This window comes from Puntigrus tetrazona, chromosome 17 (assembly GCF_018831695.1).
Source record: "Puntigrus tetrazona isolate hp1 chromosome 17, ASM1883169v1, whole genome shotgun sequence".
NCBI classification, from domain to species: Eukaryota; Metazoa; Chordata; class Actinopteri; order Cypriniformes; family Cyprinidae; genus Puntigrus; species Puntigrus tetrazona.
The window spans coordinates 5,653,494-5,679,196 of NC_056715.1; the positions used below are offsets into that span (position 1 = coordinate 5,653,494).

The 25,703-nt window shown below is 37.9% G+C and overlaps 2 protein-coding genes and 1 non-coding gene across 3 annotated transcripts in view; 1 reads left to right on the forward strand and 2 right to left on the reverse strand.

Moving 5' to 3' along the window:
• Window positions 1-365: 365 nt before the first annotated feature.
• trnat-ugu lies at window positions 366-438 on the reverse strand. The gene has a single exon. It is a non-coding gene; the product is annotated as a tRNA-Thr (tRNA).
• Window positions 439-855: 417 nt separating this feature from the next.
• On the reverse strand, window positions 856-6,078 carry hhipl1 (HHIP-like 1). Its single transcript, XM_043263701.1, has 9 exons — window positions 5,483-6,078; window positions 4,227-4,873; window positions 4,001-4,144; window positions 3,577-3,905; window positions 3,343-3,469; window positions 2,950-3,095; window positions 2,720-2,801; window positions 1,975-2,057; window positions 856-1,747 (listed from the first exon to the last, which is right to left on the reverse strand). The coding sequence occupies exons 1-9, from the start codon at window positions 5,771-5,773 to the stop codon at window positions 1,224-1,226; spliced, it is 2,373 nt and encodes a 790-aa protein (XP_043119636.1). The 5' UTR covers window positions 5,774-6,078; the 3' UTR covers window positions 856-1,223.
• A 1,998-nt stretch (window positions 6,079-8,076) lies between these two features.
• ccdc85ca (coiled-coil domain containing 85C, a) overlaps window positions 8,077-25,703 on the forward strand; it is a 35,970-nt gene continuing 18,343 nt past the window's right edge. The window contains exon 1 of the mRNA XM_043263605.1: window positions 8,077-9,101. Within this exon, the coding sequence (XP_043119540.1) occupies window positions 8,396-9,101 (706 nt within the window). The 5' untranslated portion in view covers window positions 8,077-8,395. The remainder of the gene's footprint in view (window positions 9,102-25,703) is intronic.

Below are 25,703 nucleotides of genomic sequence, written 5' to 3' on the forward strand. Positions count from 1 at the left end.
GGCTGGCACTACCTACGTGATTGAACGCTCAGCATATCAATGACCTTGTTCAAAGCAGAGCTGGAATTCGGCGCACAAAGACACCATTATTGCAACGAGAACAATGTCATCTACCCACATTCGGACAACACAGCTTATTTAGCTCCTGCTTGAATGTAGACTTTAAGAGCAAACTCTTTTAGTAAAGACAAAACAACTGATACGAAACTATAAGCAACAATTATACTCAAGCTCAGAAATATGCTTAAATTTAACTAATGAAAATAAATAACACTTTACATTTCCATATAAATATTCTATTTAAAATTTTGTTCAATATCAGTGTCAATCTTCAAAAAAATTTAAGATTACAAAAACAAGAAGATAGGCCCCAGCGAGGATCGAACTCGCGACCCCTGGTTTACAAGACCAGTGCTCTAACCACTGAGCTATGGAGCCATCTTGGTTTTCGCTCCGTAATTAAAGGTTGATAAGAGTATGCATGATATAAGAGTATTTTTTTTGCTATTTTATAAAGGTACGACAAAACGTAATATTGTTCCGAGATATTTTTCTCGCATTTCTGTGTAATGTATTTAGCTATATGTATATTTCTGTTGTTCACAGCTAGCACTAACGTTAGCTAGCTAACTTTTAAAGACGGTAATATTGGTACTAGCATTTCACCGATTATTACATGAATATCATTTTCACATAATTAGGTATAAATACCATAGTATAAAAATATAATGCCATAATATATACAAAACCTATCCAAGATTTACTCAAAAATTAAAATGTCGTCCCTCAAGTTGTTCCAAATCTGTATGAGTCTATTTCTTCTGCTGAACACGATAGAAGACAGGAACAAAAGGGTAACTAGCTGACAAGACATTTTAAGTTTAAAGTGCATTTTTTCTCTTGATGTTTTGCGTTGGTGTGGAATAATCACAAAAAACTCATAATTCCAAATTTATTTGAGGACGAATGATGGAAAAATTACCTGTTACAAAATGTATGGAATAACGTGATTTACTGGATAAAACTTCACTTATTCAGACAAAATGAAACATCCACATAGGTCTATGAATTTCAAACCATGAACATGAATGCTTTGTTACGATAAAAATTAAATTAAAATGTCACATTTTATTATAGTTCATATGTCCTCCGTATTGCAGTTGGTAAAGATGAGGTAGACCTATGTGCTACGACTAAAAATAAAAAGCTTGTTTGAGAACTTTTCACTCAAGGCCTAAATTTCCACATATCACTCCTGCGTCTTCATAGTGAGCGCAGTTGTGTATGCCAACCCCAGCATGCTGACAGTCCAAGAGAGATTCCTCAGTCCCTTCACACTGCACATCATCCAGTATAATCTTCAAACTCTTCCCCTCCCCAAACTCAGCATGCTTGGCAGCCTTAAGTGCATGGTGGAACCCTAGCTGCCGGCAAACCACTATGGCATTCTTGGTGTTCCAGAGATCATCACAAACAGTCCCCCATTCCCCATTAACGTATATTTCCACCCTTCCCCGATCCCTCTGACCCTCTTCATCCCCGACCAATCTCACAGCTCCATTCTTGTGCTTGCCCTTCCTGTGTCTACCCTTCCTCTGCCTGGATGTCCTGAGGGGCTTGGGTGTAGTTGGGATGAAAGGTGTGGGGGTGATCTGCTCGTCCTGCCAGTCTTTTGAGCCAGTATCAGGAGGTTCCTCTGGGTTTGAGAGTATGGGATTCTTTGTTGGAACATGGACTCCTATCAGTGCTGTGAAAAAAAAGATTTTTAATATCAATCATGTTGTCATGGAGCGCAGCTGGAACGAGTCTTAAATCTGGCAAAAGTGTTGCCATTACTTTGGGTTCCATCATCCCAAGGTAATTCTGATTCTATTGCATATTTGGCAGAACATAAAATATTTTAAGCAGATAGTGGCAAAACACTGTTTTAGATGTACACATTTTCTAGATCTCTTAAAAAGGCAGCCAACTTACTTTCCTTTGGCTCGAATGGTATAAGATTGCTCCTAACACGAACTGAAAGAGGCTCATAATGACATTTTCCTGGAGGTGCACGTCTGTAATAAAGCAGGGAGAAATTAAATTTCTTTAAACAAATATTCTGGGTTCGCTTGAAATCAATTGTATTTTAACTTGTCTCTTGGCAGAAGTAAAAATCCAGGTTACATGCAGTAGTAAATACGAGCAAATTTTTAGAGGATTCATAAACAGCTTAGAATTTTACAAAAGCACTTACTCTGTTAAAACTGTGAGTTATTTGAGCTGCAAAGTGACATTTTTATGATTGTTTTAGGTGGTTATGTTGTCACAGCTGTAAAAGTGGAGGTGGCTTTTACAACAGAAATGTTAAATTTTTCAATTAAGCTAAAGACATAAATCATGTTAATATGCATATAGTTGATGTCTTCTGGCTATACTCTTAAAACAATGAGGATTCAAAGATTGGCCCTGTTCGCTTTGTAAGTGTTTGTTGTTACTCAGATTTTTTCTTTTTTTTCTCTTTTTTTCCTCTAAGAAATGAGCAACAAGTCAAAATAAGTTTAGTACTTGGCTAGGCTTGATTTAATCTACGTCAACGAGTGAGAGATAGATTACAGCTGCACGTATTGCTGCCAACACAGCCTTTTCATCTTTTGAGAGTAAAGTCTGTTAAAAGGCAGCACAAGCTGATCTTTGCACACCATGAGACTTCCTCATGAATGATCAAAAAAATGAATACCTTGAGGGATCAACAATCTTGTACACAACACCTGTTGGAGATGTTGCACTTGGTATTTCGGTGGACATGAAATAGAGTTCACCTGGTCACAGGAAAAAACGAGTGAAGGCACGTTAAATATTGATCAAATTACTATAAATTTCTAAATAGCTATTTTATACACTAAGAGGTGCTAGTGACTCATTATTATAAAGCATAAAAAAGAAACTTATAGCCTTCTGTTTACATACCTGCTTCATCCTCTGCAAACGATATTATATATGGATAGTAATTGTTGATGAGCCCTGGAAATGAACAAGTCAGGCCCACACCCATGCATATCTCATTATATTCCCAATTGCCTGTGTTTCTGTTTTCCTTTAAACTCATCAGGCGTCTGTGGGAATACAAAAAAAAATTAATAAGTTATGACCTCAAGCAATATTAACATGTACACAAATGTTAAGTAATGTAAAAATATCATTACAATATATTAACTGTTTTCTTTTTTAACTTTAATTGAAAACCATTGGTCTTTAGTGTCACATTGTCATTCAAAAATGAGTATTATATACCAATTTGTTCATAATGAGCTCAAACCTTTGAATGGTGGTACACATACATACATACAATTCATTACTTACCCACTCATGAAGTCTCCAAATATGTACATGCCATTTAAATTTGGATTTTCACAGCCTCTGTAAACATATCCACCTGTGACAGATTTACCCATTTTGTGTGGATATGCGTAAATCGGAAGAACATCATCTAGAAGTAAAACAAGTTCATAATGTAACAGTATTCATGGGTTGAAAAGGACTTTTTCAGACATCAAACATTTTAAGAACTGACACTGGGAACAACCGCATTCCCACCTAAGGAGCTGTTGGCACAGAGTTTTTTGTCATAACAAGAAAAGCCCTCTTTTGCTCTCCAGCCATAATTCCGGCCCTTCTCCACAATGTCTACTTCCTCGTACTTATTCTGGCCCACATCTCCACAGAAGATTCGTCCTTTTCCTTCCTTGGTGTTGGGATCTCCTCTGTCTACCGAGCACCTCCACATGTTTCTCACCCCGTAGGCAAACACCTCTGGACGAGCGTTGGGTTCATGCACAAATGGATTGTCTGGTGGGATTCTATACAGCGGCCCCCTTTCATTGTCATCTACATCAATCCGCAGAACCTTTCCCAAAAGGGCAGATCTAGCAGTTGCATAAAGAGAGAGGGAAAATAATTATGGGAAATCTATCCTTCTTGTACCAAACTGAATTGATGAGTTGATGTCGTACAAACTTACTTGTTCTGCGCATTTCCGAATTTCCCAAATGGATCTCCTGCCATTCCACCATCCCCAGTAAAGATGTATAAGTATCCATCATCAGCAAAGAGAAGCTGCCCACCGTTGTGATTAGAAGCAGGTTCATCAATCTCCAAAATTATCCTGAGGGGGACATGAAGACACAGGGAGTACTGAGCTCTCTAATTTCAATATGAAAACATGGAGTCAAAGAAAGAGTGCTCACCTCTCTGAACGATGGTCAACCACATTCATATCCGCAGAGGAGATACGGAACTCACTGATACGGATTCTCTCATCAATGCCCACCTCAACAGAATAGTAAACATACAGCTTCCCATTGTATTTAAAGTTGGGGTGAAAGGTGAGTCCCAAAAAGCCTCGTTCATCACCTTCCCATGGAGATGTCAGCACAACCTTTGTGATGTTTAGAAATGGCTTTTCCAGCTTTGATCGATCTGGAAGGTAAACCCAGACCACGCCAATTTGTTCAGCAACGAATAACCTGTGCGTGCCGTCATTGGCGTGAACCATGGCAAGAGGATTTCTTAATCCATTGGCAACTTCCTTCAAACACAGCTGCAAGCAACCTTCAGAGTCCGCTGCGGTGCGGCCCAGATTTTTTGTCAGCAGTTCATTGCTCAGCAGATGAGGATAGCAGTAATCCGGGTCATCCAGCTCGAGATACTGACAAAGTCTGCGTTGGTCATGCTCAAGTTCTGAAAGACGTGGATCATCAGATAACAATGTAATAAAGGATCTGCACTTGGAATGGAATTGAGAGCAGTAGTCTGGGCAGAGTCCAGGTATGGTCCGTAACGGCGTGCTGGGGTCTTCGGCATCAAAAAGGTGAGCAGCATATGGAGAGCATTCCTGAAGCAGAATGAAAAATTTGAAAAGTGAGGGATGCAACTATATCGCGATGGTCTCAAGCAATGGATTTGACAAGCCATGTCTTCTGCTCAGAGAAACCACAACCAATTAACAACTTCAAAAGTCCCTATGTGACCCCTGGTTGATAGCTATAGGCAGACAGTTTTGACTGGTTACTAGGGTGTTTATTAATTCTGGATGCATTAAATTAGTCGACAGTGAGCACATTTAAACATAACTTAAATTTTTTTATTTTTGAACATTCTTTTCATTTTTACATTTATTACAGGCTTATTATAAACCAATGAAGCCTTTTTCTGTTTTATACGCTATGCTGTTATGTGTTCATTTAAATGACAGTGCATGTATATGTGGATTTAATTGGTTCAATTTTGTTTATTGGCAGTTCCTCGTGATTAGTAGTGACGTTATTTGGCCTCTCGCCGACCTTGTTTCAACTCAATGGCAAAGCTGGCGCTGCTACACGTAATCGTTTACAATTTATGCCTGCAAAATGTGGTACGTGTTGGGAGGCGGACATAAAATGGTTCGAGTACATTTACCAGCAACAATTTGTTTCGAAAAATGTGTGCAGTCGACCAAACTTACCTGACAGAGCAGATCCTGAACGTACGCCGCACAGTTTGAATACCCATAATAATCGAAGTTATCCATTATCCTATAGTATTTTGCCATCAGCTCCTGGTCTCTGGCATAGTCGCAGCAGCCGAAGTATTTATACATTTGACAGAACTGAAGTTCTTGTTGAGGCTGAAAGGGAGGTTTAAAATCCAAACACTGCGGATGCGGGAACGCAGGTGCGATCCAAAACGCTAACAAATAAAACAAAATAAACGGCGGCTGCCATATACGGCCGAAAACATCGCAAAAGTACCACATAGCGCTCAAATCCTGGCGCCCAGATGCATGGAAGTAAAAGTTATGCAATGGCGAAGAGACTCTGCGTGTGTCCTCGCTGACTTATGCAGTCGTGCACTTTGCCCCGATTTTAATCATCAACCATTTTCAAACAAATTCACGTCTTATTTACTGTGCAGCGACTAAACACGAATCGCAGACAGGCTGGACCTGCATCATACTAAACCATCTCCTCCATTTTTGAGTTACGAGACGTGTCTGACATCCTGAGCAGATGTGAGACGCACACAGGTCCAAACCGCAATTCTCCGACCGTAACTCATGTCTGCCGTGTCTACGTGTGTTATGCTGGAGTTTGCCCTAGAAACGAATATCCCCCCCAGCCATTTTTTTAAGGTTTAGTTTAACCCGTTAAGTCGCCATTTAGCTCGTATTTACCATTTGAGTACGTAACAAACGGCACGTGGCTTTTACTGATTTTACTTAACAGAACGTCGATAAATATTTCAAATGTGTTCTTGCTGGAATGAAATGTAACAAAACAATTCTGAAGAGGAAAGTAACGGATTAATTTAACAATCGTTGTTATTTCTACATAAAAAAAATGAAAGGAAGCCATAAAATGAAGATTAAAGCGTGAGCGCTAGCTTTAAATGTGCGGAAACAAAACAATAAGCTTTGTTCCATCTGTTCTTGGTGTTATGCAATCATAGTTTGCCAGTAATATTTCAAAAACTTGGATCCCTTCACTATTCATGTTCTGTTTGAATAAGCTTTACTTCCCTTCTGTTTGGTGTATTAAAGTATCCGCTTTGTTTAAAATATTATTATAGGATAGTAACACTTTTAAGTAGGCAGAAAATACATAGTCTAAAGCAAATATGCGAATTAATTTTATTTAGTTTTTGTATCTGTACTCTCAATTGTAAGTCGCTTTGGATAAAAGCGTCTGCAAAATGACTAAATGTAAATGTAAATGTATCTGAATGAAGCTTCAGTCTTGCATGCGATCAGTACCTTTGACGATTAAGGGTTTTAAGGCTCTGAATGAGGTTTTAACCCCTGTATTGGAAATATTTTAGAAAAAAAATAGCTGTGTGTAGGGTTTCGAAGTCTCCCAGCAGTTCTTAAGCGACCCCAAGCGATTAATAATAATTCCTAGAATAATTCCTGATATCGTAATAATTGCAGATGTGAGCGCTGAGTAATTTTGGCCACAAGATGGCGATGTGTTCACACAGGAATCCAAGTTCATTACTGACGCCGATTAAGTGGGCTCTGCTTTATAAAAGGCTTAAGTCATTGCCGATCATTTGATATTTAAATGCTTTCATTCACATTACAGTGCGCATTTACATACAAATAGGCACTTTTCTGATGTCGCTGTATTGTTTAATATTCTCTGGAATGTCCTTTCTATAATGCTTCATTGTTTAAAAATAGGTCAAAAATGTTAACAAAGAGTTATTATTAAAGAAATTAAGCCCAATTTGAATGCTCGCTGAAAGCTTGGAGGCTATTTTTGTAACTACATTCACATGAAAATTATAAACTGCATTTGGAAGGGGAATATTGCTGATTTCCTATTGGCTAGCGCTCTTTTGCTTGTTTTCAACCCTATCATTTTTTCATTCTCACATCTCAAGCGGTGCAATCAAGCACTCGGCAGTGCTATAAATACCACTGCATTATTAGTTTTACACTTAATGTGTGACTGATGTTGCCAGTGAATAGTGAACGTCTTATAAGCTTATTAAACCATTTAGAACCTTATCTGAACGAGTTAATGTTTTTTGAGACCCCTTTGAGACCCTCCTATTCCATGCAGCTCCTAGGGCCCTTATCTTACCTTAAACTCAAAAACAAGAAAATGTGTTTCAGCAGTTTTACGTTAGACATAGCAGCCAGGAGGATTATTTTGTATTGAATGCATCAAGGGGCCCGGGGCCCCTAGTGGCCTGAGAGGCCAAGGGCCCATATAAATTCAGTTCTGTATTCTTTCTTGTCTGTCAATTTTCAGAAACAGACAAACTAAATACTGTTTTACCGCAGTACCGTTCTCTAACGTTATCTCACTAATGTTCCTATTTTATCCAAAATATATTTTTCATACTGCAGTTATGGAAGTACTTCATACACATTTCACTGCTCACGTATCTGCCGGGACAAAAAAAAAGAAGTGATATTTGAAAGCAGCTCTAATGTGAATCTGGAGTCGTCACGCGCCCCCTATAGGAAGAGGTAGTGACATCAGCAAGCGTTGCGGCGAAAGCGTCGCGTACGGCGCTGACGTCACTGGACGCCGAGCTGAAGCGCACCTACAGGCGCATTTTCTCACCATTCATCTGCTTCAGCGGTTGGATGAACGGCCGGAGAGTCACAGTGTCAGAAAGAGGAGATTCCAGCTGAAATAAACATGAAATAACGACAGAAGGGGGATTCATATCTAAAGCGACGCAGCGTTTCCTCACCTGGGTCACTTAAGTTAGTTTTTTTCGTTGCAGAGTTCGGCTTTCGTCCTTCGAAAAACCGGATTAATTTGAATTATGAGTTTAATATCGCTCGCTACGTTTTCGCGAAGGAACGATTAAAAAAAAATCGCGACCAGATCTCTCGCGTCGGACCACGTTTAACGACAGGAACATGGCAAAAAATATCATAGACGTCCCGAGGGATGATTTTAGTAAGATATCGGATGAAGAACTGCTTAAATGCAGCAAAGAGGAGCTGCTTAGGAGACTCCGGAAAGTGGATAGTGAAAAGATTAACTTGATGCTGGAACACGGGAACATGATGAAGGACGTCAACCGGAGATTACAAGTGCATCTCCACGAAATACGGAGCTTGAAGGAGGTCAACCAGAAACTGCAGGAAGACAACCAGGAGCTTAGAGAACTGTGCTGTTTCTTGGATGATGATCGGCAGAAAGGGAAGAAGCTGTCCAGGGAATGGCAGAGGTTCGGCAGGTACACCGCCAGTGTTATGTGGAAGGAGGTTGGTATATTCCAGCAAAAACTGAAAGACCTTGAAACCAACCAGGAGAGTGTGATGAGAGAAAATGTGGAGCTGAAGGAGATCATCCTCATGTTAGATGATGAGAGGAACGGAGCCGGATCTAGGAGCTCCATAGACAGCCAATCCAGTCTGACCAATCTGAACGGAGGTTCTGCTACTGTGAGGGATGTTGGAGATGGGAGCAGTACCTCTAGCACGGGCAGCGCTGGAAGTCCCGATCACCACCACAGCCATATTCACAAACCTTCAGAGGGAAAGATAATGTCTATCAGGAGGTCTATGGATGATCTATCAGCCAACCATCTTCTCAGAAGCATACCGAATGGGCACAATGGTGAGTTTGAGCACTTGGTTTACTGGAAAGCATCACACATTTCTCTAAATTGATGGTGTTTTATCAGATGCTGTACATGAAGAAAGTTTTAGACCTTTGAAAGTAATACAAATAAAGAAATTAACATATACTCTGTAAATCAAGAATTTTAAATAATAAAAAATAATTAACTAATTTATTAAATGTATGACTATTTAACAAATTAACTTTTTTTAACTTATCTTTTTTTAGTGTTAAATTTTAATAGAGGACTGTACGTGAGTAAAATACTTTTCCGGTGCCCTAACATTGAATTTTTTTATGCAACTGTGTGCTTTGGCATCTAAGGATGCTTAGGCTACTTTTTTTTTGCTCGTGAGTAACATGCAGTGATTGAGGCTTCCATTGGTTTCTAGGGAAACACTGATCATACAGGCAGCTGCGATTTCAGGTTTTCTTGGTATATGTGACAGTATTAGCACGTGGTCAACACTAATTGCTTCAGCCCACGAAGTCAGGTTCAATGTGGGTTTAATACTCTCTTGTGACGTCGGCGCACTGTGTCAATTCTGTCAATACTTCAATGCTTGATACTTCATTCAGCTAACAGGCAATTCGTTTGTACAAATGGTAATTCATTTGTTATTGAAAATTATGTCAGTAAAGTCAAAGTCGGCAAATTCTCTAGTCTTCAGTGTAACATTATCCTTCAGAAATAATTCTAATATGGTGATTTGGTGTAAAAGAAATATTGTTATCAATGTTTAAAAAAAGGATTGATGCTTGGTGTTTTTGTTAACCGTGATGCAAATTTTTTGTGGATAGAATACATTGCTACCGTTGTTTTAGTATGAGCATATTACAGAGATTTTCCTACATGTTTTTGACTTTCTTTTTTGTCTTTAAAGTAACTAACCTGTAATAATACAAAGGGTGTGTATCTGTGACAAGTGCCTGAAGGTGCTATTATGTCGTGTACTTTGTGTGTTTACTTTTGATTTGCATGGACTGTCTGATACCAAATGATCTGACATCATAGTGTCACGTTTGGCTGTACGGTTATATAATTACTTACTAGTTACATTGTTTTTTAGTTTTATCCTGTGAATCACGTTTTTTTCCTTTTAATTCACAGCAATTGCATATTGCCTTTCCCTGTTCAGTCGCTCAAAAAAAAAGTTATTTGTATTTTTTTTCCAAGTATAGCAGCTGTTTATATATTAAATGACTTACGAATGATGAATGCAATTTAAAGTAAAAAAATCTCTCTGATAGGTGCAAGCTGTATTTTATGTGCATAACTTGCCTGTATATTTTCGGTATAAAAAAAAGAGTAGAATCTGCGCATCTGCAAAGAAAGTGAATGTATTGCAATAAAAAAGTGCACATTAAACACATTCACTCTGCAAGCCAGGTCTATTCCATCAGCAGGATTCATTCAAGTCTAACAGTAGGGTTCTTAACTTGTTCCCGCCACATGACAGGAGATTGATGACATGCTTACCTTCAGTGAAGCTCGTAGCTGTAGCAGAAAAATGTTATTTACTACTGATAGTGTCAGCTGAAAGAGCCTGGCATTGATAAGAAATCTTGTTTATGGTGTTTTAGACATTCTCAAAATTGTTTTTTTTTGATGTGAGTAGACATTCTAAGTGATTTTTATATATAAATGTGATGTTTTTATTATTCAGTGATAGGACATTGGGTTTCTTGCTTCTGCTGTTTTTTTAGAGTTTGGTATACTGTTAGACAGAGGCCTTTGCTTGCGCTTGTCTTTGGATGCACGTCATCTGACCAACGCCTACCAGGCTGTTTCATCTGATTATTCAGTGATCCTTAGTTTGTATGCCAAGCTACGGCTCCAGCCCCAACCTTTCTCCCATCATGACATGCCATGGCATCCATGCTGTCAGTCACATGTATAGTATCTATCTGTCTGTATCTATGTATGAAGATTTTATTTGCAAAAATGTTCAAAAATCATGTTATCGTGTTTTATTATTATTTGATTGGGATTAGTTTGACTGCACAATGAAAAAACACAATCTTAGATCTGATTTGAATATGATTTATTGTTGCACCACACGTACGTTCCATAAATTGTTTGTAAAGCAACCTCTAAGATTAGCGTTTAAATCCTAGTTATTAAATAATTTGAATAATTTCAAAATTAATTTGTGTTTTTGCAAGTTTTAAAACTACTCCGAAAATAGCAACCACATAGCAACAACCTGCATCATGTTGCCATGTGCACAGGCAAGCAGAATTGAATTTTCTTTAGAAAATGTTTAGAAATGTTGAAACCCTGTATTCCTTTGTAATGTAGTCAATGGGGAACTGCAGTGCATTCTCAGAACTATAGTAGTGTTGTATGTAAGCTTGTGTTCAGTCATGGAGGGAGATTAGGCTGGCCGGCGTTCTCTTTCCCAGGCTTCACCCCCCGATGAGTTAATCTGAGCCACAGGTTGCGTCTCTCCTTGTTTACAAAACTCAAAACAACCAACTTAGACTGCCAACCAACCAGAAGAACATTCCTGCTCCTCATACCTAATAGACAGAACTTGAAGAATTACTATTCTTTCCTACGTGACTTGCATCAAAACCTGTGTGAAACTTCTTTACTGCATAGTATGAAAAGATGCATGTTTTTTTCTTTTAAAGAAAAACTTCCAGCTTTTTTTAAGGCAATATCTGTTCACCCAACTTTCTTCTATGGAACGTAAAAGAAGGTGTTTTGAACAATGTTAGTAACCAAACAGTTTTGGTTTCTGTTATTTTCCATTGGGGTAAAAACTGAAATTTCTCAAAACATCTTCTGTTATGTTTAATGCAAATACTGGTTTGGAGAAACATAATGGTAAGTAAATGATGACAAAAGTTTTGGTTGAACTGTCCCTTTAAGTATAATTTTACTTTTGCACCATCCTGAGACCTGCCTTTGAGGTCATGTATCTGTCTCTTTGAGGGTAAAAGTGGTTCTGTCCTGCATTGAAAAGCTCCTGGCCCCCCAGCAAGCCACCAATGGACTGAAGGTTTAGTGGCTGGGGTCGAGATTCTGTTTCAGAGTTCAGATAACACTCCTCCCTGACTCTTCCCACGGCTGGAGTGAAAAGGCCTTCAGTTGCCCCCATTCAAGACCCTCCATCGGGCCTTTAGAGCGCTTCTGCGCCACTCAAAGGTACAGATGTCTGGCTTGTCATAAAACAGATCCCAATTTACGAGCGAAGCTTTCGGTCTAGAGGTCACCTCTTTGAAATAAACCCTGGGTTTCTTGTGTTTGATTGAACTTGAATTGGATTTAGAATTGTTGTCTTAGTATTCATTGACATTCATTCGGTTAGCTGGATAGCTCGCAGTTCTTTTCCAATGATGGGAACTCATGAATTCCCTCAAGTAATCTGTGAGATAATTCAGTTGTTCTCCTGGGAATGCCAAATACTGGATTACACGGCTGCTCCATTTAATTCCCCATGTCGGTTCTTGTTTAGTCATGCTTTCAGGTGGTAACCAAACAGTAAAGATCAAAGCAATACCAGTTAAAAGGTATTTTTTGCATCAGACCCAGCAGCAAGTCGAGTAACTCTACAAATGTGCATCCTTGAAGATGTCTTGAGCTGTTGCAAGGCATTGTTCTTTTAAAAACAAACAGTGACGGAAAGCACCTCCCCAACTGCTCAGACTTGTCGGAGGGGGTCTTTGGTTCCGCTGAATCTAAAGTTTACCGCGTTATTGCTTGCTCCCTGCCGCTTGTCTTTGCCTCATAAAGAAAATAATAATCTTATGAAGCATGCGAGTCCCTGTGAGGCGGTTTTGCCAAAGCAAGCTTTAAATGGGCTTGTAATTGGGCTGTCCCACTTTAGTCCGCTGACATTTACAAAATGGTCTCCTGGGACCAGCAACTCTGAAGTGCTAGCAATGATTATAGCTGAGGGGAAGATGGTGTTTAGTGCTGTGTTTTAAAGAAATATTGTGATTTATACACTAGGGCACTAGTAAAGAACATTTTTTAATAAGTCAGTCCCTGTTGTGGTCACTGGTGTGATTTGTGTTCATTGTCTTAATAGGTTTTATAGCTCTGGCTGATGTTATAATTAAAAAGCCTTGAGCGTCCCTAAGTGGAAATGTTTTCTTTTACAGAATCTCATTGACAATCTTTACGTGTAGAGGATCCTCTCAATAAACTTGTTAATCAGATTCAAAAGTTAATGAACGTAATCACACCTAGCTTCCTGTGACACTCCAGTCTTGAGCGCAACAAAGCTGACTAGTTTGTTGTCGGAAAGGGCCGTCTGTTCAGAATGAAAACGAAAGTGTTACAGATAACTGGGGAGTGGTTTTGGCATAATATTTTAGAGGATTTCAATTGAAAAATGTAAAGTCTCTGATGTATACAGAATATTATTCAGTGCCATTGACATAAATTTCATGTGAAGCATATTAACTGCACGATTGAACATATTTAAAGTTACGATTGAATGTATCTTCACTGAATCAGGGATGTAGTTGTTAATGGAAAACGTTGAGAAAAAATGTAAATTGTTAAATAAAGTAAAGCCGAAATAGCATAAACATAGCATAAACTCCAGAAACCACCAGAAATGTAGCTTTGGTGAAATAGAGGTACTTAATAAATTTACTAGTATAAAAATTAAATGGATTAAATGAAATTAGTCTAAATAACTAATATATATATATATATATATATATACAAACTAAAAATGACAAAAGCACATGATAAGATGAAAATAAATAAAATAAAACAAATATAAATAACAAATATAATTGACAATCACAAAACAATGTAATTATGTTTATATAATACTGCACTGAATAACATATGGCATTGTAAGAATTTAAAATACACACATTTGACAAAAATCTAAGAGAAATACATCTTAAAAGATGATTTTAGACGTGGTGTTCCCATAATGCTTTTGAATGTTAAGCTGTTTTTCCCATCCCGTAGATGTAGAACAAAATTGAAGCATCCCAAATGAATTTTCTTTTTTGAGATATTGCCAGTTGTGTGTATTTAAAAAGTTGGCCGTCCGGAGTTTCTACATTCCATGACAACAATAGTGGAAGTTTCACATTGTTACTGAGTGAATACTGCTGAAGGGGCGGGGGATCAGCGTTTAACTGTTAAAATTCTCTTGTACTCTGGATGCTCAGAAAGAAAAAAATGCTGTCAGCTGTGGTCGGTGAACTGGTTAACCCTGTCAGAGAGCTGAACAGATGTAAGGTAATGAAGTCACCACTGAATAAATACATTTACACATGCCTACACGAGCTGAAATTTCTGCCCACTGAAGCCGAAGAACGTCCAGATTGAATTAATTAACTAGCCATACGAAAAAAACCTGGTTTTATTTTGTAGAACATTCTACCTCACTTCTTTCTTTTTTACTCTCCCACACTTGTCTGACCCCTCCTCCCTTCTACCCTGTGGAAAATATGAAGGCAGTAGATGGAAAAGGGGTCACGGGGCTGGTGGCAGCACTAGGTAGGTGGTGAGTTCCATAGCAACAGTAATTATCAGCTGGTTGATTGATCCTGTGGAGCTGGATGAGGGCGGCAGTGTTTGTGTTCAAAGATATAGTGGGTCAGGAGACTGGAGGGCACCTGGGGTGAGATGACTGAGAGGAAGTATGTTTGGGTTTCTGGACCACATGAACGGAATGAAATCAGCATGTGATGTTTGTGGAGGATTTTGGGGGCTGTTTTTATTGGATTTAGAGGGATAGTTGATGATATCCAGGGAGCACTTTACCATATAGCAAAATTGGAATTTGGACAGTTGGCTGTTAAGCTCCAGAAACTTTGTTCACGTTTGAATAGTTGATGACTGAACTTTTTTGGCTTTACTGTCAATTTAAAGAAAGGTTTTTTTTTTTTTTTTTTTTTTTTTGATGCACTTGACCCACAAAATATGTCTGAAATTTTTGCGTATGTTTGTCTGGTTATATTTGTCATCCTTTCCAGAACATCGAACCTGATCCAAATGTTTTATGATAGACAAATGTTTCAGAGACAGGTCGTATTTAAAATTTCAGACTCTGAATTTCGGGACACTAACCTTTTAAAAAATGATAATTCAATGTAAATTATTACATGAAATAATAGTTTACATTAATTATTATCTTAACCCACCATTAGGCTTACTTTTAGATGATAAAAAACTATGCCTGTCTATAGAATATATTAATATTGTTTTAATTCAGAATTTCCTACTAGACTTTAGACAGCATTTAATTTTCAGAAGATGGAAATAATGCCTTATTTTAACTACACAATAGTTTTAGCAATTTATTTATTATCACTGACTTTATGAAAGGATATTACAGACATTTACCGTTTGCGATTTTGCTTTTGGGAACTCACAGTGGCAGCCTAATTTCAAACGAAAAATAAGCTATAAGTACTATTTGTAGAGCTTGACTTTCTTTGCAATAGCTTAGAATGCATACGTGAATTGATGTTCATTTAATGGGACCACTTTTCCATGCCATCTCTGAAATGGGTCAGTGTTTTCCAGAGTGCAGCCCGGGTCCTAAAGTACTCGTTGATGTCAAAGGGAAGGTCAGATTTCAGCTTCATTGCACAGATCTTGTTGACTCAGGTTCCTTGTCTTGGCATGCTACCTCTGGAGGAAACCAGCCAAGCGTGAATGATTCCGGTCGGATGAGCCTTTTATTGCTGAATTATTTTTCTTTGGATGATGGCTTTCCAAATAATTTTATATTTCAGTGACTTATGTGGAGTTTTTTTCCAGCACACACCTATGTTGTGTCTCACTGTATAATATAGGGTTTCAGTTTTATTAGTTCTGCTTCGCTCGTTTTTGACATTCAGTAACAATTCTGTTTGTGCAGAAAAGCAGATGTTTAATTTTATAGTTTCTTTGCTTGTTTTAATATCAAAATCTGTTGCCTTATCTTTGTTAATCACAGCTGATATCCAGACAATTTTGCAGATCACATCACCAGTTTCGAACCACTCTGGAGGTGTTTGGATGGATCTTTCTCACTATTGTCAGTCTATGCTGGCCCTCCACACTAGACACAGGGGGAATGGGGCTCGTGGACCCCTGCCTCTGTCTAGAGGGGGTGCGAGGTTGTGCTCCCTCATTTCGCTTGAGCCATCTGTCCGACAGTATTGTTCAGCATACAAAGGGGAAAGAGTCCTTCAAAGACCACAAGTGAATAGAGCCATAACGTCATTCTGCTCAGGCATGAGAGCGTCTTCTAGTTCTGGAGCATCTCTGTTTCCTGTTCTTTACTTCCTGCCCCTTTTCTACTTTATTTTTTACTCCATTGACATGCTTGCGGTCAGCTAACCTAAACTGATTCATAACCCTCTCTGAGGGAACACTTTTCTTTCCTTTTGTAAACACAAACTTGTGAGAACATGAAGTCAGGCGACATCTGTGTTATCAGAGTATTTGCTCTAGAAGATATTTCAATGGAAGTTCATCAGTTGTCAGATGGGTTTAATGTGCCATTGTTGTACAACAAGTGAAGCGAAACAGTACTCAATACTTGATTTCCTGGATTTTGTGAGTCATTAGTCATGACTCATTTGTCAGTTTGTCCTTATCATTGCATATGTGGTACCACTTGCGTTTCATAGCGTAAACATTGTTCCCGAAACTACATTTTAACCTTTTTTGAAGAAAGTGTGAGTGCTGCTAGACTCTGCACAATTTGCCATTTAGAAATAGTCACACTATATGAGGTTTCTTTGATTGAAGGAGTTGCACGCTGATGTTTAATTGCTAGGGTTGGGGGTTAGAAAGTACTGTTAAATATGAAGTGTAGCTTGAAAAACCCACTAAACGTGCTTTTTGAAAGAATGGGTTTTTTCGGTGCCCTCAAACTGTCAGATGTGTCTTGTGAGATGTCTTTGTAGTTTGCCAGGTGAAGTGTATTTGGAAATCACTGTCTTCAGCACACCTGTCCTTGAGGAGGCTTTAACAAACCTTGATATCCATGACTGAACAGGGTACAGCAAAGTTAAAACATTGTTTTTTTTATTACCTTTGTTGGTTAAGAAACCGTAATTTCTCACATGCCAGATTGAATTGCAGATCATCACCTTGAGGGGGAAACTTCAGACTTCATGGGAGATGAAATAGCACATACATTGCCTCTATAATGTACTTGTCTTTGTTATGCCAGTTTTTGTTGTAATGGAAGGTGTATACATAAACAGGTCACTCTTCAATCTATAATGTGATTAAACTTCACACTAGCCTATGGCCCTACATTCCATGATGCATAATAATGCCTGCTCAAATGAAAACATTCATCCTTCCTAACATATTTATATACAATTGTTTTGGACTTTTTTTATCTTTGCATATTTTTCTCTTGATTCAGATGATACAACTTTTTACTGAAGAAAGCACTATTGTTACTATTTTTTTCCAACACGAGATGTTAACTGTTTGATTGCAGTCATGTGGATTACTTATGAATAATTGTGGTGTTTTTATCACCTTTTTTGAACTCTTATTTTGACGGCACCCGTTTAATGCAGAGGATCCATTGATGAGCAAGTTATGTAATGCGAAAATCAGTTCTGTTGAAGAAACAAACTTGTGTATATTTGGATGGCCTTAGAGTGAATTGGTTTACAGCTAATGCAACTTTTTTGGGAACTATTCCTTTAAACATCTTCTCTCAAATTATTCCCTAATCCCCTATTTATTGAGTTTTAAAACACACACCCTACTTACAATACCTGAAATGCTTAAGGCATACAAGTATAGGAACGAAATCCCTATCATGTGATCTGTAAGGGTGTTTTGAGATTCTTCCTTCATCATGGGAGGATCTGTTTGCCCAATAATCATGTGCTTACTCAGGATAAGATGTGCAATCAAACAGCGAGTCATGCACACAGCATACAGATCATGCACAAAACGAAATTTCTGGGTAAAAAAATATTTGAATAAGAAAATACTGGAATAATGCTGCTTCCTCTTCTGGTACTGGAGTTGCACTGAGGTCCGTGCATGCTGAAAAGCAGAGAGAGAGAGTGAAAGAAGGAAAGAGAAAGCTAATTTGGCAGAGGCTGGAGGTGTAATACTAAAGCACTGGCAGGCCCTTTAGTCAAACACTGGGGCTTGTTGCTAGGATACATTCTTATCAATACCTTGGTATGCCGTCTATCTTCCCCACACGTTTCTCGAAGCTGCGCTCCGCCACCCGCTTATTCACTGCTATATTTTTGAATCAAGCCAAGTCTGCAGCAAGCTGGGAGACCCCAAACCCCCGTGTTGACTTTTAATGTTGACGATCATTTTCAATTCGATTTTTTGAAGTGTTTTTTTTTCATTTCTTTTTTTCTCCGCACTGCAGAGCATAAAACAAAACAGAGATTCATCAAATCACTGTTAGTCGGGCTGAACTTTGCTCGTGTCTGCATATTTTCAAAGGGTGTGTGTTCAGTCATTTTAGTCTGTATTAAGAGGGCTCTTTTGTCCCGTGTAATACGTCCAGACAGATGTGGTAGATAATAGAGTGTTATTTGTCATTAAGTCATTGATTTGAAGGCAAGCAAACAAAATGGTTGCATAGTTGCACAGCTTCCATATTACAGCTATATATGCGAAACAAATGGTTCCTTTATGATTGCCTTTGTAAACCATTTCCTTTGTGTGATGGTCATGACAAATGAGAACTATTCATTGGTTACTGTAAGCCGAAAGTTGATGATGTACTACCTAACAAACTCCTTAAGGATTGCAGTACTGTATGTGCAGAGTGTGCAGATTGTGTATGCATAGAAAACCTGCATGACAAACTGCACATGGCAAAATGTGCATCGCATAAAGTGCAATCCCACAATGCACTGTATTACATTTGACCTTCAGTTTTCAGTGAAGCAGACGAATGAAGCAGAAGTGTTATGAGACTAAATTTGCTTATTTTACGCAAAAAGGTAATAATAATAATAATAATAATAATAATAATAAACACACGTAATGGCTATCTTTGTTTAATGTGTTTTGCTTTTTTATTATTTTTATTTTTAGAATTTTTTATATTTAAAAATGTTTTTTATTTAGACCGCTGTTTTGTTTACTTAATTATTTATTTGTTTGTTAGTGTACTCTTTATTGTTTTTCTATTTTTAAAAACTGTTAAGAAATGACCTCCGCTAAACCAATGATCAAATCTGTCTCCTGCGAAACGACCGTTTCACATTCTATTTTTAAAACCGCTAGTAAGCAGTGCATAAAGATTGCATTCTGTGCATGGCAGTTGTGATCTTCTCCATTCACAGTCATGGCAAGTGAGGTGTCAGCAGATCCTATGATGGCTCCTCCCCAGAGTGCTGTCTGGAGACGTGCTCTGCTTTTCCTTCACCGCCATTAAGTGCTTTACTCCCCGGTGTCGTTTTAAAGCCTGTAGATAAGCGATAAAATAACCATATGACCAGATAAGCCCATAATGTGACATTGCCATGGGCACGTTTATTGCTGTGTGTTTTCCAACGTCACTGGCGAAACTCGTGGTGACAATTACCTGGCAGTAAACACACACTTAGCAATCATTCTTTACCGGGAGAACACACACACAGCGTGATTCACTCTTATGAGTTCAGTAAACCAAACGGATGACCCCTGGGCAATTTACACCTCTTTAAAAAGACAAACACTGAGTTCAAAATGGATAGAGGGCAATAGAGCAGACGGGGGGGAAATGTAGTGGGAGAGCGAGCATATGCCCCCTCTGCTAATCTACAGATTTCTGCTCTAAGATGATTACGGCTTTCAGAGCCTGCTTGAAAAAACACAGTCGGCAAAATGGCTATAGTCCATCCAAAATGACTTAGTAACTGCATTTAAAACGAATTCTGCACCCCGACAGAGTAAAACTCATTAATTAGACACTCAGCAGTGGGTTGTTCCGCAGTACAGGGCCAAACAGCAAAGGAATCTTTAAAAAGCTGTTTTTATTATTGCTTCATCCCTTAATTGTGGCTGGCTGTTATTCAGCTGCTTTCTTAATGGGCTGCGGAGAATGATTTGCATTTGCCATCAGTGGGATCATGTATAAAACAATATAACAGTATGTAGAATGCAAAAGGAATTTTTTTTTTTTCCAACAACAATGACAAAAAAGTGCACCTTAAAGGCATTTGGTGTGAATAGTGACCTAAATGTGTTGTCTGTTTCAAACAAACTATCATATGGCTATAGACCTTTATGCTTTAAAAAGCTGAAATCGCTTTAGAACTGGAAAATAGCTACACAAGGTTGATTTGAATTTCTCTTTTTGTGTTTAACAGAAGTACCAGAAGCATATTTTTATTAAATTCATACAGATCATGTAATTGTACATACTTTGTACACACAATCTAGCTATTTTTATTGTATATGAAAAATAATAATTTAAACAAATATACTGTCAATACCGAGGCTGGATCTACAGTGTCTGCCATGTGTTTTTTCATCAACTCTATGAAACTATGGGCTTATAGAAAAAATGTTCAATAACACTAATTACAACTTTTCTGTGCTAACTTTCCAATATGTTATTTTTTACCATTTTGTATCTTTTATACTTTGGCAATTACTTGTCTTAAATACCTAAACAATATTTACATTTAACTTTATTTCCAAATAAAAATGACTAGTTATGACTAGAGTCAATACACTAGAGCAGTACCAACCAATTAAAACATTGCCTACCACACTGCTAAGTTGTTGCTGCGCGGTTGCTAGGGTGCTTTAGCTGAGTGGTCGCTCTGGTGTTCCAGTTGTTTCCTAGGCTAATCTACAAAACTCTAGTAGGAGTTGTTAACACAAATTGTTGATTTTTACAGCTATTCGGCATAATGAGTTTGATTCATGCTGTATACGCAGCCAATGAGCTTGCTGCTTTTAATTAAGCCAACGAGCGTATTGCTTTTACATTTACACTGGTTAGTATTTACTAGGGCAGTTCGTACTGCACTTACACTGTTCCTCTGAAACCCTTCACCTTCCCCAGCTCGACCTGTATTGACCTGCTGGGAGTTATATATGTTATTCATGCAGCAGCAGCATGTCTTAAATACAGTATTCTTTTAGGTACTAAAATGTGTACTTTCTGTACCAATATATACCTTCAGGGTACTAAAATGCACTTTACTGTTTGACAGGCTGCTCTCCCAGTGACAGTTTTTTTTTTTTTGAGCGAATGTAGGCTACTTATACTCGTTCATTAAGAATGCGTGGGCCGTTGTGTGGCACTGCTGCATTCTGGGTCTCCACTGAGCATCGTGGGATGTGTCTTGCTCATGAGGGTCATGTTGTGGTTGCCAAGGCAGCTTACATTATGTTTGTGTAAGTGGCAGGGGGGCACGACTGACTCCCGTCCTTGCCGCCTTATTACACCCCTGCTTTAGCGCCGCAGACAGAGATTGATAGTGACAGTGGTGTTTCTGCACGAGGCTGCATGCGCAAGGACACATGCACGCTCTTCCTCTTTCCCTCCCCGTTCTTCCTCAGTCTGTCTCCTTCTCTCCTTTCTTTCCCTCCGCCTCTAGCGGTTTAGGCTGCGGACCCCGTTGAGGATACAGGAAAAGCATTTGTTGACATTCAGAAATGCCCGTGGGGTGCGTCATGTAAGCACACGCTCCGTCACTGACACATGCTGCGCTCTGCAGCACATGAAGCCTTCTGGTGTTTCCTTCAGCATGACATGTCATTGTCAAAATGGTATTTTTACGTCTGCGGCTCGACACAGAGCTATTGTTTTGAAGAGGGTTTATGTGAATGAAGACAGCGTGAATGAATCACAATGGTTTTAGATGAATAAGACGTTTTGTTGTTTACCTTTCCCATCTGTTATTTCCTTCTTCCTGGAATTGTCTTGATAGTGAGATGCTACCTAAAATCTTTCGTGGCTCGGATATTTAATTTACTCTTTGGGAGTTGTACAAGGAAGAACACTTCGGCAGTGTTCCAAAAACTATAAACATATATAGCATCCATATCTATTCACACCCATGTCAATTAGAGTATTAAAAAAACGTGAAAAAGTAATTTAAGGTACATTTTAGAACAGATTATTTCAATTAAATTGTGATTAATCGCGAGTTAATGCATGACTGTCATGCGATTAATCACGATTAAATCGTTTTTAAAATAGCCCTAATTATTAACTTTTTCTAGTTCGTATGCCATCTTGGAAGATTGTTGTTCTTTTGTTTTGTTTTTTCGCTTAACTTGCATTCTAGGATTCTCTGCAGATACATATTTATGCAGTGCTGCTTTAGAATTTCGCCAAATAAGTATCACACCTGCAATACCTCTGTAGGCATCTTTGGAACACAGTGCTTATTATTTTAGCAACCGGGAAGATGACAGTTTGCATGAAAACTTACATAATATTTGTCGGTGTGCGAGTGATACAATGTGCTTTGACATTGGTATTAGTCTAGACAAGCCTCCACTGTGCATTTAATGCCCCGTAGTTTCATCGCTGTCGCTGCAGCTCACGTCAGAAGAGTCTCTGAATCTGCTCTGACAGCAGTGCTGCAGATGTGCCCACAGGGCCAGGACAGGAGCCTGTTTCATAACACAGTTAATGAGTGAAATCAGCACATCTCATGATTGTTAATGTGTGAGCTGCACTCCCTGCTGAGCTCGCGCAATCTGAACTGGATACCTGCGCCAGAGCTTCCGGACTATTGGTGCCAAGGTTGTTTTACAGGAAGCAGACTGTTTAATTCTATACTTGTCGTTGGCCATTGCTTCGAAGAGTGAGACGGTCTTGACTTTGCAGTAATTTGGTCGGGCTCATTGACGAGAGAAAGGTTATATTCTCTATTACGAGGTCTTTGAATAGCGGCTTTGCAGAGCCTTGTGTCATTTATGGTTGGATCATTTCTGATGGAGTGGACATGAGTCGTCAGTAAGTCGCAGGAGCTGCAGGGACACTGTATCTGTGAATAACTCTTATCTAGTCACTGTAGGGAATGCGAGATAGTAAGATTATTTTATGTAACTGATTCCAAGATGTCTGCAAACTGTCAGATTGTCATTTTAGGGAACACGCACTCAGATGCTAAACGTGTGTGTACAGTTACCTGCAAATTAGGGCTGCACGATTATGACAAAAAATCATAATTGTTGATTACTGTCTTGAAAGATTTTCACAATTACACTGAGTGATGTTTACACCATTGTTTGAAGCAACTGCATGCCATATTTTGAACTTTTTCTATAGTATATAATGATATTTCATGTGAGCTTATTTGCACAATGCATTTGTAAAAATTTCAAAAAAACATTTTTTTTGTTGATATAATTTTTTATTGTGCTATAATAAAATGTTTAGTTATGTTTTTACTTCATCAAAATAACCCAAATGCAATTTGATTACATGCACAATGAAAAAAACTTTTTCAAAACTTTTGCAAATTAACTCTTCACATGAAATATATAAAAATATATTTATTCTATATATGATATTTTATGTTATTAAATATATTTTTATATATAGATATATATTAGATTTATATAAATTATTTAAAATCACAGCACTGTCTTCTTTTATTGCTATTTAAAGTCATTTTCACGTGTAAAACAGTCAGATTGTACAGTTTATAATTTTGTTTGATGTTTTTTTAGATAGAATTTTTTTGCCTGTTTCAATTTGTTCATTTTTGAGTTATAAAAATGTATTTAAAAATATATAATTTTATTTTTAAATTATTATATTAAAATGTTTAGTTTATAATATCTTTTTAAGATTTATACTGTAGTTATAAATTATGTTTAAAATGCTGTTTAGAAAAGTGTCAATATATTTTTGTCTTCATATTTAATTATATTATATGTTCAGTATAACTTTATTTTATTTTAATGTTTTTTTGTTAGAGGCTTTTGTGCTGCAAACACATTTCGATGAAAGAAAATTTGATGATTTTCATAATTCTGGCAAATCACCTCTCATACTTATTTTTTTTCACATTTTTCATGCTTAACATTATTATGAGAAACTCTGTAGCAATTGTAGCTACTAAATGTATTTAGTTCCTTTAACTCTTGCTAGAGGGGATCGATGTTCTGGTTGCAGGGTGAACTATATCCAGGCCCCTTTGAATATCAACCCGCTTCAGGTTTCATGGGGAAATGCTTAACACCAGCGAGCCGGACCACAGCGGTGTGGAACAATGCCTCACTGTTTGGCTAGCCCCATTTCCACATCTTGCAGTAATTGAAATCATTCCTGGGCCTCCGTCCTACCAAAGCTTATTTCCCCGCACTGCTCTGGGACCTGTACACCCATGGATGGTGGGAGGGGCGTACAGTTGTTTTTGTAGAGTGTTACTTTATGTATGAGTCGAATGTGGGGTCAACTGGAAAAGCTAATGAGCTTTTTATTGATTCCAGCAGTCAACCTGCCTGGGTGGCTGTGCGCAAATCAAGAACTGCAAAAGTTGGCACTGAACATGTCTCGTCCACACCCATACTGTAATATCTTTAGTGTTTCCAGACATCACAAGACTAATATTACGTAAGTTATGCAACCAGTGTGTGCCGGAGATCAAAGTCCTCCGAGTTAATCGCCTCTGAGGTCCATTCGGTCATTGCTCGCTAATGTTTGTCCAACCTATAAAGAACATATGCTTTGGTTTTTTTTCTATTTCTTAGCAGTAATGGCTAAATGGTAACATTCTTTCTGTGGAAGCTCTTTTGAGAATGTATTGGCTTCTACTAAATGGATAGGATAAGAAGTTTTAACCTACAGAGGTTACTACCTGTTTTTGGACAGTAATCTAGATTTATTTTTTGGACTTATTTGGATAGCAAGTAGTCCAGGTGTGTGACCCAGGTTTGACTTGTCCTGAGCCATAGCTGTCACTTTTATTGATTTTTGAGAGAGAACAGGAAATTGCGGATGAAAGTTAAGGATACTGATATGTCAAGCCAAATTCAAACTCAAATTTGCCATTTGAGCATCCTAACTGCTAACCCCTATACCTTGAACTTTTTGTGACTCTAGCTGTGTTCCCCTTTTTAAAAAATATTTCATTTTGACATTTTAATTCCCAATTTAAATGTACTTATTTAGTTGTTTTAAGTGGCCATTTTTTAAATTAAGCTCAGTTTTATTCGTTTTCATTTTTTCATTGTTAGTTTTAGGTTTGTTTTCCAGTTTCTAGTTTTTTTAATTTTAGTTTTTTTAGGGCTGCTCAAGTGAATGTGCTAAAGCATAACTTTAATTATTTTAACAGCTTTAACTCTTTTAGTGCTCTTCCGAATGACCAAATGATTTATTTATATTCAATATATTTCATTTAGGCTTAATGAATGTACTATATTTTAGTGTGGTGATGATTTTTTTATTATATGGGTCTAGCATGGACTTAAAGAAGACCCTTGGCAGATTATTAAGAAGTTATGAAAAATGCAATTTTTATGGGTAATCCAAAACACATTTTAGACTAAAACTTAGAAAGCTTGTGCTCCAGATCAGTTTAGTTTAGCCGCAGTACCAAACGGTTCCACTAGATAAAATGTTCTGATTTGATTTTGACTACAAAGTGTCCACTATATTTCAGGACCATTTAATCTTTTTTTGTGTGTGTGGGTTTACATTGTAAGTAGCAAAACCTTCA